The 16692-nt window shown below is 40.8% G+C and overlaps 1 protein-coding gene across 1 annotated transcript in view; it reads right to left on the bottom strand.

The window, feature by feature from the left end:
- Virma (vir like m6A methyltransferase associated) overlaps positions 1–16692 on the bottom strand; it is a 65148-nt gene that overhangs the window by 39736 nt on the left and 8720 nt on the right. The window contains exons 2-7 of the mRNA XM_021159733.2: positions 15509–15624; positions 11594–11680; positions 9126–9174; positions 4886–5054; positions 3431–3553; positions 2400–2672 (exon numbers count right to left, since the gene is read on the bottom strand). Of these exons, the coding sequence (XP_021015392.1) occupies positions 2400–2672; positions 3431–3553; positions 4886–5054; positions 9126–9174; positions 11594–11680; positions 15509–15624 (817 nt within the window). The remainder of the gene's footprint in view (positions 1–2399; positions 2673–3430; positions 3554–4885; positions 5055–9125; positions 9175–11593; positions 11681–15508; positions 15625–16692) is intronic.

Raw genomic sequence — 16692 nt, 5'->3', positions numbered from 1 at the left:
AAAAAAAAAAAAAAAAAAAAAAAAAAAAAAAAAAAAAGCCTCTTTTGTTAATCACAATATAAGAACAGCTTTTTTTCCCTCTGTATCAAAACAGAACTAAAACCAAAGACATTGATAAGTCTTATTTCCTAACGATATGATTGCCTATTTATAAAAAAGTAAAAATGTATAACGATACCCCAAAGAGAAAGGACAGCAACCCACCCACAAAACCTTTGACCCAAAATGTGTCTTGCCTACAAGATGTGCAGAGATATAAAGACTGAGCAGAGAATGAGGGAATGGCCAACCAATGACTGCCCTAAATTGAGATCCATCTCACGGGCAAGAACCAATCACTGACACTATTAATGATATGTTATATTGCAGATAGGAACCTAGCATAACTGTCCTCTGAAAGGCTCCATCCAGGAGCCAATAGAAAGAGATCCAGAGACTTGTACCTAAACATTAGATGGAGCTCAGGAAAAGGGAGTTGGGAGAAGGGACTTGAGGACAGGGACTCCACAGGAAGACCAACAGAATCAACTAGCCCTTGGGGGCTCCCAGAGACTGAATTACCAACCTTAGAGCAAGCCCGGGCTGGACCTAGGTCCCTGCCTGCACACATGTGGCAGAGGAGCGGCTTCATGCAGGTCTCCTAACAACTAAAGCAGGGGCTGCCACGGAGCCTGTAGCCTGCCTGCCTGTGGATCTCGAACCCCTAAATGGACCACCTTGTCTAACCTCAGAGGGAGGGGATGCACCTAGTTCTGCAGCAACTTGATGTGCAGGGGGCGGGGGTGATAGTGAGGAGTGACATCCAGAGGGGAGCTTCCCGCTTCTCTCTTGAGAACAAGAATATTCTCACCTGGAATAGGGGGAAGACTTGCATGAGGGCTGCTGGGTGGAGAAGGAAGGTGTACTGGCTAGTTTTGTGTCAACTTGACACAGCTGGAATTATCACAGAGAAAGGAGCTTCAGTTGAGGAAATGCCCCCATGAGATCCAACTGTAAGGCATTTTCTCAATTAGTGATCAAGGGGGAAAGGCCCCTTGTGGGTGGGACCATCTCTGGGCTGGTAGTCTTGGGTTCTATAAGAGAGCAGGCTGAGCAAGCCAGTAAAGAACATCCCTCCATGGTCTCTGCATCAGCTCCTGCTCCCTGACCTGCTTGAGTTCCAGTCCTGACTTCCTTTGGTGATGAACAGCAGTGTGGAAGTGTAATCCGAATAAACCCTTTCCTCCCCAACTTGCTTCTTGGTCATGATGTTTGTGCAAGAATAGAAACCCCGACTAAGACAGAAGGTGATAATGGGTTGTGAAGTAAATTAATTAATTTTAAATTTTTAAAAAGGCAGCCCCCCAAAATGTTCCTAGAAAATCGCTCCAGCCCTCTCTTGCTCACCCTTAGTAACACACTCATGAAAAGCTGACTCTCTAACAGCCCAGACACACTGTAAGTCAAGTCAACCTGTTCAGTCTTGCCTTCTCTGCCAAGTTGCCAAGTTGTTACTAGATGAAATGTAACTAACTATCAGCAAGTCATATACACAAAAATCTAAGCATGATTACTTGAAAATCTGGGAATGGAGGAAGCTAAAAAACATAGCACTTAGAATTTAATTATGTGTTTATCTTATAAACATACTCAGGGTGAAGGCTGTGTTAGAATTACAGGGGCATCTTGTGAGCTCACAAATGTTTGTAATGATCTAGCTCATAAATACCCTTGTAATTCCAAAACCACCCTCACTTATTTTTTTAAAGCTAAGGTAAACTGCCACTTTGTATAAATGTTTAGCATTGCATGTCATTTCTTGCAAATTAAGAATTTTTTAAAAGATATTTGAGTTAACTGGTCAATTAATTTTTTTCTTGGTCAATTAACAAAAATTGATCGTTTTTTTATTTTAAAGGAAAACTTAAACCTAATCAAAAAAAAAAAAAATCACACCACTCAGTCATACTTAAACTGAGCTACCCAGACAATTTTCTGAAAATACCACAGCATTTTGTTAGTCTTTCTGTGTCATTTATCTTTATAAAGTTGGCCAAACTTATGATACATCAATGCCTACTCTAAAAGTAGCCTATTTTTAGATCCTGCTTCCCTGACAAATGCTGATGGTACCAAGAAATAACTCCTGCATATGCCAAATAAAACCTCTCCTAAGGGAAATGACCGAGTCAGGCACTTGGGGTTAATAAGTTAAAAAGAGGAGGTAACACTATCTCATAAAGAAGTTAGGTGATGGAGAATAAAGACAGAAGACAGAGACCTCATCATGTATTGAGGCCAAACTACACGACCCTAGAGCTCCAGCCCACTTACTGCTATACTATGACCTTCTGCATGTTCAAAGCAGCATGCACTTAGTATCTACTTAAATTCAGAAAGCCCTAGCTAAAGTTACACACCTTCACCTTCTTCATCCTCTTCACCTTCTTCCTCTTCATCTTCTTCCTCATCATCAGGGATACTATCTACTGTATGGCAGTCATCCTCATCTTCATCCTCTTCTTCCTCTACATCCACATCATCTTCATCATCTTCTCCCTCTTCTTGCTGTTCCTCTTCTACCTCTCCTTCATCGGAATACTGACCTTCCTGCGGGACAGAATTCCTATCAGGAGAAATGGGCTCAAAGTAATCTTCTCTATGGGGAACATCCTCTTCTTTGTCACCAGACACTGAAAAAAAAAAAAAAAAAAAGAGAGATTTAGAACAAATTGTTGAATGGCTTAAATATCATAAGGCAGAAGGGCTAGAGCTCCAGCGACATAATCCATGCTGGATGATTTAGCTCACAAAGGCTCTTCTTAAAAATGCTAGGCTATTAACTTGAGACTGTTATGGTAGCATAGTAAATCGGAGGCCAGCCTAGACTACATGAAACTCTGACTCAAAATAAAAATAAGTCCCACTCCTAATATTCATTATGTAACTTCATGGACTGACAACTAATCAATTAAACTACTTTATAGTGTTTTATACTCTGTAGTAGACGTAAAACTCTTCTCAGTTTTTAAATTATTAAGCTGACTTTTTTAACTGCTATATAATATTACATCAATAGTCTATTTTCAAAGCACTGTTGTATCACTTCAAACTAAGTAACACTATTTAGTAAGTGGTTCTGCCGACTGGAAAACCACAAAGAACCCCTGCCAGGCTGAGAAAGCCGGGGAAGAGGAGGCAGCCAGCAAGCTTCGGTCACCTGAGGCTTTTCTCTAATTAAGAAGCACCACTGGAGCTGGGCGTGGGATGTTCCCTTTAATCCCAGCTCAGGAGGCTGAGGCAAGTGGATCTTTGAGTTTAAAGCCAATTTGGTCTGCAAAGTTCCAGGACATCTAGGGCCACACAAAGAAACCCTGTCTCCAAAAACTATGTAAGAGAAGCACCAGGGATCACCAGTGTGGGGGAGGAGCCCCTAGCACAGATTTTACACCTGGCAAAGACATGGGGTCGTCCTCATCGTCATCAGGTGGAGGAGGTCCAGGAGGAGTTCTTGGTCCCCGTGGCTGGGGTCTTGGAGGACTTCCATTAAACTGATCTTCTTTCTCACCATCAGCTATAGATGGGAAACAACATGTTCAAATTATTAAAGTATACTGAAATGAACTCATGAAAAAATGTTTTTTATCATCTGAACTTCTCTTCAGACCAAATGATAATACAAGCTTTTCCTGCCTAGAGACTTAAGTAAAAAATTGCTGACTAATCTAGAAATCTACAATTTTTAACTGCCCACACATGAAAATATGATAGAGTCTAAGACAATACCCTGGAAACATAAAGACTTAATTCAGACAGGAAAGTAAAGTCAAAAGTTCTAGTTCATTTTAACTGCCAAAAATTAGAAATTACTCAAATGTCTTTCAATGGATAAAAAGTTAAACTGTGGTATGGACTTGGATAGAAAGTGACAATGCACAGGCTCTTGGGTTTGAACCCCAGCATCTCAAAAAAAGCCAGCAAGCACAACAAACACACGAGTATACATATCACACACACACTCATACTCAGACATAAAAATACACACCACACACACTCATATTCATACACATAGAAATACACACCACACACATACAAATAACAAATACAGCATACATAACACACATATACAAATACACCACACACACACACAGAGCTCTGATAAGGTTAAAGGAACACATGTAAGACATACTCTTTTTTCACAAAGAACTCAGTCTGTTTTTTTTTTTTTTTAATGTTTTTTTCAGTACAGAAAAATAAAGAGTTTTTAAAAAGAGTAACGTAGAAGAGTAACTGGGCTTAGCACATAAGATGAAAAAAGAGAAAAAATATAATAAAAAATAGGCATTATGAAGCTTGCCTACAATCATAGAACATAAGGCAGAGGATAGTAAATTAGAGGACAGAGTGGACCACTGATTGAGGCCATACACATACACCTACTAGCATTAAATTACTTTAAATGGGGCCAATAACAAAGAGAGGAAAGGACAGATGGAAGAAACAAGGAAAGGAAGGCAGGCAGGCAGGCAGGCAGACAGAAAGCCAGCCCGAGAGCTTTGGGACTGTTTAAAATGCCCTCCAGAACCAGGTGTGGTGACACACTTTAGTCTCAGCCCTCAAGTGGGCAGATCTCTGCAAGTTCTAAACCAGTTAGCGTTACTAAGACCTTGCCTGAAAAAGCGGGCAAGCAAGCTAACTACCTCTTCAGGAAAATTGAGGAAAAAAAAAAAAAAAAAAAAAAAAAAAAAAAAAAAAAAAAACCTCTTACTGACAAGGAGACTGGCAAATATGTCAAATCTGATACAAAGCTAGAGGAAAAAGTAGAAAAGCTCTTTGAATCAGCTCTTCTTGCTATCCATAACAGAACATAGTAGTTTCACTGGGAAAAGCAAATTCAACTTCTCACCATGCTTTAGATTCCTTTTCAAAGTCGGCTGTGGCTGGGGAGGTGGTGGAGGTGGAGGTGGAGGTGGTGGAGAGTCTCTGTCATGGCTTATCACTCTATCTACCGATCCATATATTGCCAGGGTCAGACAGTTGTACCAGCCTCTTAGTACCAGACCATCAGTATTTACCTGATTTTCAGGGATAGTAAAAGATCTCAAATTAATGTTTTAACATGCCAAAAGCCACGTGATATTAAACTCGTTTATAGTTTTCAAGCACTGCTGAAGGAACTGGAGGTTTGGCTCCATAGTTTAGAGTATTTGTAGCTTTTCTAAAAGACGTGAGTTGAGTTCCCACCACCCACGTTAGGGGTCTCACAACTACTAGTAACTCTAGATTCCGAGACTTCTGAGGCCTCCTCTGGTCTCCACAGGCACTGCATTGAAGCTTTAGGTGCACATATGCATGCACTGGTAAACACATATACACATAGCTATTTTTTAATTTAAATAAAAATAGAGTCTGAAGAGATGGCTCATCAGTTAAGAACACTAGCACTGGCTGATCTTAGAGAGGACCCAGATTCTATTCTCAGCACACATATCATCTCATAACCGTCTATAACTCCAGTTCCAGGGAATGCGATGCCCTCTTCTGGCCTTCAATGACACCGCATTTGCCTAGAATACAGACACACATGACGACAAAACATCCAGATGCAAAAATTGTTGTTGTTGTTGTTGTTTTTCAAGACAGTGTACCCCTAGCTGTCCTGGAACCAGCTCTGTAGACAAGGCTGTCCTTGAACTCACAGAGATCCACCTGCCTCTGCCGCACCACCACTGCCTGGCTAAAAATAAATATTTTAATTAAAATAAGCTGACAATGCAAAAGGCCAATATTGGTAAAATTGGCACAGATTTTATATGGTCCTCCAGTCCCTGGACCTAAACCCATGCTAAGACTAAGTCTTCCCACGTCTACAGTTGATGTCAACTTTGTTCAAAGTACATGGACAAGCTCTCAAGCCAAAGAAGAAAACTAAGAATGAACTAGATAAGAGTCGTGAAAGGAAACAGCCCAAAGTTTGCCCTGTCTCCAGAATGATAAAGCTCCATAAACTGTTTAGCACTTCTCACATCGAAATCAGGAATATATATATGCTCACAAAGAGCTAGCCATAAAATAAGTAACTCTCACAAGCAAACTTTCAGCTACAAGTGATATTCAGGTTACTATCTAGCCCACTGACACCCGCCTCGCCCCTTGCAGTACTCAATAAACTTGTCTTTCTTTTCTTTTTGTTGTTGTTATTTTTGGATTTGGTTTGGTTTGGTCTGGTTTTCAAGACAGTATTTCTCTGTGTGCCCCTGGCTGTTCTGGAAGTCACTCTGTAGAACACACTGGTCTCAAACTCAGAGATTTACTTACCTACATCTCTGCCTCCCAAGTGCTGGGATTTTTTTTTTTTTTTTACTTGTTTGGTTTGGTTTTTAAAAATAGAGTTTCTCTATGTTTCAGCCCTGTCTGTCCTAGAACTCAACTTGTAGACCAGGTTGACCTCAAACTTACTGGGATTAAAGATAAATGACACCGCTACCTGGTAAACTTGTCTTTCTTCCCAAAAGATCAAAGATTACCAACACCATTAGTCCTCATTATCTCCTTATAAACTAAATAGATACAACAGCTTATGTTTTTATAACTTAATCATTACTCCACACATTGCTGTGAAGGGTCACAACAGGCACCATCCCTTAACAAAAAGTGAGAGTCTGAGCAACAGCTTGCACTCAAGCTAGGCATGGTAGTATGTGCCTGCGATCCCAGTGCTCAGACAGAGGCTGAGTGCAGGCAACAGGCAGGAATTATGAAAGAGGATGGGACGCTCATTGTTTTTTACTTCTAATTTTCTCATGGATATTTTTGGGGTTAGTGGTGGATTAACACACAAAACATATTTGATATCGAAAGTATAAAATTTAGACATGAGTTGGTGTCTTTAATACCAGCACTCAGGAGGTAGGGACAAGTGGATCTCTATGATCATGGTCAGCCTGGTCCACTTTGGGAGTTCCAGGACAGCTAGGGCTACAGAAAGAAGCCATTTAAATCAATCAATCAATCAATCAATAGGAAGGAAGTATAAAATGTAATGTGAATCCCCACAGCTTCTGTTCTGAGTGCCTATGCTAACTATATAGTTTACTGAGATATATAGACTTTGGGTTTGTTTAACTTTGGTGTGTGGTATTTTTATTCATTTTCATTTTTTTTTTAATAAAAGTTGTTTTTTTGTTTTTTTTAATTAAAAGAAATCTTCCCTAGAAACCAAAGCCCTTGACTTCTTGGGCTAAGATGAAGTAGTACGGGTCACTGAAGCCCCTTCTGGAAGCACTATGGGATGAAAGCAATCAGTAATCTCTGTAATGGACTCTGCAGGGAAACTGGAGAAAAGCTCAAAGTTCAGGATTAATTTTGAAGTCTGAGCAGACATTGAAGTCTGAGCAGACATCCCACTGCAAAGCCGGGTATGTTGTACATTGAGACTAGAGAAGGTTCAGGAAATGAAAGGCCAGCCTTGGCTACTTAGTAATCCTGGGCTCATCCTGGGCTACTTGAGACTCTGTCTTAAAAAAATAAAAATTGGGCTGAAGAAATGGCTCAGTGTTAGCAGCATTTGCTATTCTTCCGTAAGACCCAAAATTGGATCCCACTGTCCACAGACTGATGCGTGACCAGCTCCAGGGAGTCCAGTACTCTCTTCAGACCTACATGGCTATCTACACTTTCATGGATGGCATACATGCACACAGATAAACACACACAACAAAGACACACACAGACACACATATAATAATAATAATAACAATTTTTAATTTTAAAGAGATTTTATTTTACTTTAGTGTATGTACTTATGCACGCACACATGAGTACCGTGGTCTTGCAGATCAGAGGCAATGGATGGATCCCTGTGCAGCCGGAGTTATGGTGGGCTGTGAGCACCCTGACATGGGTGCTGGGAACCAAACTCAGGTCCTCTACAAGACCAGTATACACTCTTAACCACTCACTCATCTTTCCAACCCCCCAAATAAAAGTAAATCCTTAAAAAAAAAACCAAAATGTGTGTGTGTATGTGTGTGTGTGTACACACATATACACAAGCAAAAGGAACCCTATTGGAAGGAACATAAATTTACATAAATGCATAAACAGGATGCAAAGGGTTAAATACATATAACCCAGAGTTAATTCTCAAGCTAAGTGGACCCACATTACTTCTGTATTTCAGATCTTCCATTATATGACTGTAACTAAAATGGCATTTGGTACATAAAGAAATAAAGCAATTGCTGATGTGGAAGAATATGAAAGTGTGTCTTTAGAAAATTTTAATAAAGACTGGAGAGACAGCTCAGCAGTTAGAAACACTAACTGCTTTTCCAGAGGTTCATGAGTTCAATTCCCAGCAACCACATGGTACCTGACAACCATCTGTAATAGGATCCGATGCCCTCTTCTGGTGTGTCTGAAGACAGCTACGTGATCTCACATAACTAAAAAATAATAATAAAATTAATAAAGGGTCTAGAGAGATGGTTTAGAAGAGCAAGTACTATTCTTGTAGAGGACCTGAGTTCAATTCCCAGTACCCACATGAGACAGCTCTTAACTGCCTGTGAGTTTAGCTCCAGGAAGATCTGAGGACACACATATACACATACCCACAAGCAGGTACTTAACTTACAACAACAACAACAACAAAACTTTAACAGGTCATAGAAATATCTAGTAATAAGTTACTGGCCTGAATGCTATAAACTAATCTACTCAAATAAAAGAGAAGCCCTAAATGTCTTTATGTATGTGCACTATATGTGTGCTTTATGTCAGCGGAGGTCAGAGGAGGGCATCAGATCTTTGGAACCAGAGTTACAGATGATTGTGAGCCACCATGTGGGTGCTGAGAACCAAACACAGGTCTTCTGTGAGAGCAAGTGCTCTTAACCACTGAGACATCTCGACAGCTCCAGTACTTTACTGTTTTAAAACCATACTTTATTTCATACTCACCATAAAACAGTTCAAGAGAATAATGGGATTTTAAAGTGCCTTATAATTGCAAGACACATCTGTATGAGAGATAACATCCTAGAACACTGGGCCCAGCTCTGTGTCACTAGCTTACTTAGATCAACAGCTGTACAGAAGCAAGAACAGCACAAACGAGGGGAAACGGTCACGTTGATAATTACCTTCGAGTTTGGTCTAAAGATGATAGACGTATTCTCATCATATTCCAGGCTGTGAAAAGGGGTAAGAATAAACACAAAGGTTCAAATAATAAGTATTACAAATTATGAAGTTCTGGCTGGTGAGACAGCTGACTGCATAAAGCACTTACTACCTAAGTCTGCTGACCTGAGTTCAATCTCTGAAACCTACATAAAGGCAGAAGGGAAAACCAACTCCACAAAGTTGTGCTCTGACCCATACACCCTCACCATGAACTGTACATGTGAAAGTAATAAATAAAGCCTCACTTCCCAAGGCGGCACTGTGGAAAGTGCTGGGGTCTCAGAGTGCTGCAGGGTACTTGCAGGGGCCTAGTGGTGTACCTTAGGCGTTTCCAGACACAGCCTCGGTCTACAGCAGATGTACTACAGTGTCCTGTGTTTATTAAAAAACTGTTTAAAAGTACACAAAATGTACAGTTACTAAAACAGCTAATAATTTATTTCTCTCCCTCTAAGAAAGGAAGGGGCTTCTGTTGTTCCTACATAAGCTCGAACTCTATTAAACCATTCCCTGCATTCTATAAACTGCTACAATGGTATTAGTAATAATCTTACAGCCTTTCCCCCCAAAGTCTGTTTTTACCAGTTCAGTATACTGCATTATTCTAGGTATTTTCATTATACGAAATCTACCATGTCAGGTACTTTATTTAAGAGGTCATCTGCTGCTGTACAGCTTTTTAGTAACTTAAAATTAATAAGGAAAACAGTTTTCACCAGTGTTTAGTTTTATTTCAAGGTGCTCAAGTTGCAATAAAGTGATTAAAAAAACAAAAATAAATACTTTTTCACGTTTTTCTTTTTTTTTTTAATTAGGTACTTTCTTCATTCACATCTCCAGTGCTATCCCAAAAGTCCCCCACACCTTCTCCCCCCCCCCAACTCCCACTTCCCGGCCCTGGCATTCCCCTGTACTGGGGCATATAAAGTCTGCACGACCAATGGGCCTCTCTTTCCACTGATGGCCAACTAGGCCATCCTCTGATACATATGCAACTAGAGACACGAGCTCCGGGGTGCACTGGTTAGTTCATAATGTTGTTCCACCTATAGGGTTGCAGACCCCTTTACCTCCTTGGATACTTTCTCTAGCTCCTCCATTGGGGGCCCTGTGATCCATCCAATAGATGACTGTGAGCATCCACTTCTGTGTTTGCCAGACACTGGCATAGTCTCACAAGAGACAGCTATATCAGGGTTCACGTTTTTCTATTGTAAATACTTGAATATAAATTTTTACAAGCCACAAAAGACTATGATGTAATTGGTTTGGGATATGCACACATATTAGTTGAGATTTTAAAAGCACCTCCAAAACAATCTAATGAACAGTCAGAGAGAGAACCACAGACAGCATTATACTATACCAACTGTATACTATGTGTAATGAAATGTACACTTTGGGGCTGAGGATGTCATTATGTGATAGAGTACTTGCCTGGCATCCAAAAGTCCTAAATTCAATCCCTAGCACTCTCCCTCAAAAAGTACACTGGGACCAAAACTTAAGAAAGTACTCACACCAGGTGTGGTTGTGCACGCCTTTAATCCCAGCACTTGGGAGGCAGAGGCAGAGGCAGGTGAATTTCTGAGTTTGAGGCCAGTCTGGTCTACTGAGTGAGTTCCAGGACAGCCAGGGCTACTACACAGAGAAACCCTGTCTCAAAAAACAGAAAAACCAAAAAAAGAAGAGAAGAGAAGAGAAGAGAAGAGAAGAGAAGAGAAGAGAAGAGAAGAGAAGAGAACTCACTCCACAGTTGGTGCACACTGCTCAGTGTGGAGCATGTGCTTAATTGTCTACAGACTGGGGTTTTAAAAATGTTAAATTTTCAATGTAATTTCCTAGGAAATTAAGAGGATCAGAAAAGAATGATTAACATCTAATTCCTGGCAGGAGTGTATTTTTTGCATCTTTAATTTTTCTCATATTATAGTGAGTTCTTATTAAACTCATTCAATGGTTATTTTGCCTAATATTTTTTTTTTGGTTTTTCGAGACAGGGTTTCTCTGTGTAGCCGTGGCTGTCCTGGAACTCACTCTGTAGATCAGGCTGGCCTCAAACTCAGAAATTCACCTGCCTCTGCCTCCCAAGTGCTGGGATTAAAGGCGTGAGCCACCACACCCGGCCTAATATAATTTTTAAGAATCAAAAAGCTGCCTTTTCCAGATCAGGTTAGTAATAAATCATATAATAATGTCTTATTTATGATACATGCACATACACGTAAAAAGCAAAAAGATGGCTATTATTTCACACTTAAGCTTTCTATTTTGTTATTAAGACTCTCATGAGTTTAGCATTTTCATAATTCCCACAGAGAAAATTGTGTCTACCACCCGACACTTCCTACTATCTATACAACAGGGGTCTGTTTGCTTCCTGACTCGGTAAGGTTCCTGATAAAGTGACTTTGTATGTACATACCTTCCCAACCTATCAAAAACTGGAGCACTTGGTTTGCTTACATTATTGAAGAATAAGTCGAGTTGAAATGTGTGAGGAGATGTTTCCCTGTAAAACAAACAAGAACACAACATCAGCTGTTTTAACAATTAGTCCTACAGTAAGACAACTGCTTGCAGCAGTAAGCACTACTGCAAAGATTTAAATGTAAAACATCAAGTGACGTGAATATTTTAACAGAATCCTATCTAATTCTCAAATCATTTAAGGATTATTTAAAGTGAACTTTTAATCAAAAGAAGGCACACTATAAAACTAACAGGGATCACAAAATGGCTCACATGATAAAGGTTCCCACCACCAAGCCCAATAACCTCAATTTAATCCCCAGGACCCATACAGAAGCAGAAGAGCCATCTCCTGAATGCTTCTCTACAATGTCCACACACACTGACACAAACATCTCAAAAAACATAAAATAAAATAAAATAAATACACTACTAACAAAATCCAAAGCCAGAGAAGCTAGTGTGTGCCTGTGTCCCCAGCACTTAGAAAGGTGAGAAGACGAGCTGGGAAGTCTGCTACAAGTTCAAGACCAGCCTAGGTTATAAAGTGAAAACCAAGTCAGAACAGAAAGAACAAAAGAGGGGCTGGAGACATGACTTAAAAGCAAATACTGCTCCTGCAGAGGACCCAAGTTTGGTTCCCAGAAACCACCCTGGGCATCTCACAACTGCAGGTAACTCAAGCTCCAGGAGATCCAACTCCCTCTTCTGGCTTCCATGGGTACCTTTACCCATATGCGGGTGTGCACACAAGCACACATGCACACACACATACACACACACACACACACACACACACACACACACACACAGTGGTAGGGTGTGTGTGTGTGGGGGGAGACTAAAAATAAAAATTAGGAGCAGAGGTGGTGCACGCCTTTAATCCCAACACCCTGGAGACAGAAGCAGGCAGATCTCTGGTCTACAGAGATAGCTCCAGTATAGTCAGGACTGCTACACAGAGAAACCCAGTCTGAAAATCAAGCAGTCAATCAATCAATCAGCCAATCAAAATAAATCTTTTTAAAAATACATCAGGCTGGGTTGTATCAATCCCAGCACCCAGGAGGCCCAGCCAGACAGCCTGGTCTACATCCAGGGCTAGTTCTAGGAGAGCCAAGACACAAACACCCTGTCTTGAAAACCAAACCAAAAACATTTTTAAAAGTTGGACCCTTTCAGGACAGAAATACAGGAATTCTGGCTTTACCTATGTATTTCTAAGTCTTATTGTGAGGGAAAAAATTATAAAGTACTTTTGAGTTTAAGATTCCAGGCTTCCACCAGGGGGTGGTGCTGTACACCAGACTTGGATCTCTGAGTTTGAGGACAGCCTGGTCCACAGAACAAGTTCCAGGAGACACAGGGCTACACAGAGAAACTCTGTCTCAAAACAGCAAAACAAAAACAAAAACGAATAGACATCAAGCCTCGCGGCATCAAGATGGTTCATCAGGCAAGACAGCTGCCAAGGCAGATGCTTGACCTCAACTCCTGGGGACCCACATGGTGGCAGAAGAGAACTGATTCATTCCTACAAGGTGTCCTGACCTCCACCCATGACTCCATGACACATGAAGGGCCACACATACACACATAAACTTAAATATGTAATAAAAATCGGTAAAAAGATTCCCTGCAGGTTTCTTCTTATGTTTGTTTTACTCCATTAATCCTTAATTTGATTGTTCTACATGTTAAGCATGTGTAAACATTTTTTATCTCATTACAGCATAAGGAGCCATTCACCCCCAGCTAAAGACAGGGAGTTATTCTCTGCAAGGGGCAGAGATATGCTTTTCCTGCTGTGGTGGCCAAGCTTCAAGATGTCTCCAGTGACCCATGCTTCCTGTTTCTCAGAACCTGTACAGTCCCCTCCTACACTGTTCTAGACTCTGTAACTAAGAGAATAGAGTAAAACTCTCAGTGTGTCACTTCCAATAATAAGTTACAGGACACACTACCTGAGGCTTCTTCCTGGGAATGCTCACTTGTGCACCGCTCACCCTGGAAGAGGCTGTTACAACTTGAGCAGGATGGACCTCAACAGAGAACATCTGCTACTAAAGAACGGTAACTTCTCACAAGCAGCTATGTAGTGAGCTCCAGGCAAACTCTCCACCCCATTCCCACCAGAGATAAGAATTGCAACCTGTATCTTGACTACAAAAATAAAGGAAATAAAGCAGCTTAGTACAAGCTAGAGGTTAATGCAGCTGCCTTCTTCAGTCTGTTTTCCAGTTCATTGTTGTTCTTAGGACAGTCTCTTAGGAACCTGGAGTTTGTCGATTCCTCTAGACTGACTAGCCACAGCCTCGGGAATCCCATCTCTGCTTTCTCAGTGCTGGGATTATAGGTTCTGCTATCACCATTCTTTTAACAGGGGTGCTAAGATTGAACTTAGGTCCTCATACTTGTGCAGACAGAAATGAACTAATTGAGCCATACTAGTCTGTAGACTGCTGTCTGTAAACAGGTAAGGGCAGGTGAAAGATAAGACGAGAGCCTGTGATTGATTGGGCAGTGGAAAAAGAAGGTGGGCTGAGAGTTTTAGACATGGGACAGAGGGGGAGGGGGAGGGGGAGGGGGAGGGAGAGGGGGAGGAAAAGAAGGAGATAGAGGTGAAGAGACAAGATGGAACCTATAGGAGAGGAAGACGAACCGGATCCATGTGGCTTGAAAGAGTCACAGGTAGCTATGGATGTCATAAAAGAGCAATAGAGTAATGTAGGACACATCTGTCCAACCAAGTTGGGCAGTATGTATAAATATCAATTGAGTTTTGAGTTTTTTGAGTGGGCATTTGGGAGATTAAGAATTTACGATTATAAATCAGACTGATAACTTACACGCCTCTGGAATTTTTTTATACGGGGCTCAGGGTTTAAAGCAAGTCACAGCAGACTAGTGGCAGGGGACGGATGACTGAGAATCTCAAGTTCACTGGCAAGCTAACCGTGGGAAGTTGGGCAGACCACCACATGGGGAAAGCCATGGGGGCTGCAGCCAGACAGTAGCCAGCGATTGCATGGATTGTTTTTTAATAATTACACGCTCCACTAGTCCCTTTGGGGTGGAGGGTGTTATGGGATCCCACATATCCTGTAGCCCCATCTGGCCTTCAACTTGCTAAGTAGCCGAAGAGTACTTTGAAGGCCTCATTCTCCCAAGTGCCAGGAATGCATGCATGTCGTCTCCCTGCACAGTTTAAATTTTAGTTTAGTTTTTGTGGTTGCTGTTTTCCAGCCATCATTTTACACTGCCCTGGCTGGTCTTAAGCTTCCAATCCTCCAGGTTCTGCCTCCACAGAGCTGAATTATAGGCATGCCACACTTACTTCATGCCATGCTTGGGGATCAAATGCAGGGTTCTGTGCATGCTAAGCAAGCACTCTACCAACTAAACTAATTTCACCTCTCCTAAATTCCTTAAATGTGGAAAAAAAATGTATGAGAGCTACTGAGAACAATAATTAATCTAGTTGTTTTGTTTTACATTGTAACTTCTGAATGATAGCTCTGAAGACTTTCACACCTACTTCTATAAAACCAAAAATCTTCACAGTTAGGAAAGGACTTCCTCCCTGAATCTGTCCCATAATAGTTACCAGGAAGCAGCAGGTCGAACTATTTTATATAATAGAAATGGAGTTCCAAATAGTATCAATAGAATGAAATATCAATATGCAAAACCAGTGCCTATGATATAAGCTAAAAGGTCTTTTAAAAATTCATTTATCATATATATTCACATTTCCACAGTCAAACTTCAGCTTCTAGCTCCAACACACAGGGGCTGCGGGGAGAGGAGAGGAGAGGCAGGGAGGAGCATATTTAAGTTAAAAACAAACCACAAAGAGTTGACTCACCCATATGCTCTGTTGTCAGGTAAGCCACTGTGGGCTCGCACTCCCGGGGGTATCACTCGGACTTCGTTGATATAAACCACACATGGAAAACGAACCACATCTATATGAGAACTTTGCTATAAAAAGGATGAAACATACTGTAAGTAAAACATTTCTTTCAGTTCAAAACACGCTTTCTTTTTTCAGCTTAAAATGAAGCCAACCATCTTAAAATCCAGGGATGAGATGTAACAGTGTTGTAAAAGCACATGCCTCACAAGTGTTGGGGTGGGGGGGTGCGCGTGAGTGTGCAGTACAAGCCTTTAATGCTGGCACTTGGGAGACAAAAGTAAGTAGATCTCTGTGAGTTCAAGGCCAGCCTGGTCTACAGAGTGAGTTACAGGACATCCAGGACTACACACAGGGAACCCCTGTCTCAAAAAAACAAAACAAAAAACTAAAAGAAAACAACAACAACAACAAAGCACATGCCTCACACGTTCAAGACCCTGGGTGGAACCCTCATCACTAAAGCCAGTCTAGATCACTAAACATATCGTTAACTGTTGTATTAACTACGATGCTGTATAAATGACTTTTTTAAAAACTAGGGGATGATGGAACTGGAGAGAAGTCAGCAGTCGAGAATGCCCGGGGCTTTTCCAAAAGGACCAGAGTTCAGCTCCTAGCATCTATTCCAGAAAACCCAATACATCCTCTTCTAAACTCCAAAGGCATCGCATCTATGTGGCCTACAGAGAGATACACACATACATATAAATAATAAGTATTTTTAAATAGCTGATGATTTATCATGATAATAATGTCCCTAATTAAGTCTCTCAGTTGATATTACATAAAACTTCCTGCAGTACATTTACCTCTTCACTCATGTTTTGCTTAGACCAAACTTTTTCTATTCATGGCTCTAGACACTCAAGAAACTTTAATGGATGCTTCAAATATACGGATACATAAAACAGACATCTACTGATAAATGACTAGAAATGAAGTACGCAAGTCTGGCCACGCCTTTCAATGGAAGGTTCAGACTGTGACATGCCTTCCTCCTTTCTTCCAATATTCTACTGCTCTTCTTTCTTTCTTTTCTTTTTTTTTTTTTTTTTTTGAGGCAGGAATGATATATTGTTTTATTTTTTTGTTTGTTTGTTACTTGTATTTATTTGTGAGAGTGACAGATAACT

This window comes from Mus caroli, chromosome 4, assembly GCF_900094665.2.
Source record: "Mus caroli chromosome 4, CAROLI_EIJ_v1.1, whole genome shotgun sequence".
NCBI classification, from domain to species: domain Eukaryota; kingdom Metazoa; phylum Chordata; class Mammalia; order Rodentia; family Muridae; genus Mus; species Mus caroli.
This window is presented reverse-complemented; position numbering and strand designations above follow the sequence as displayed.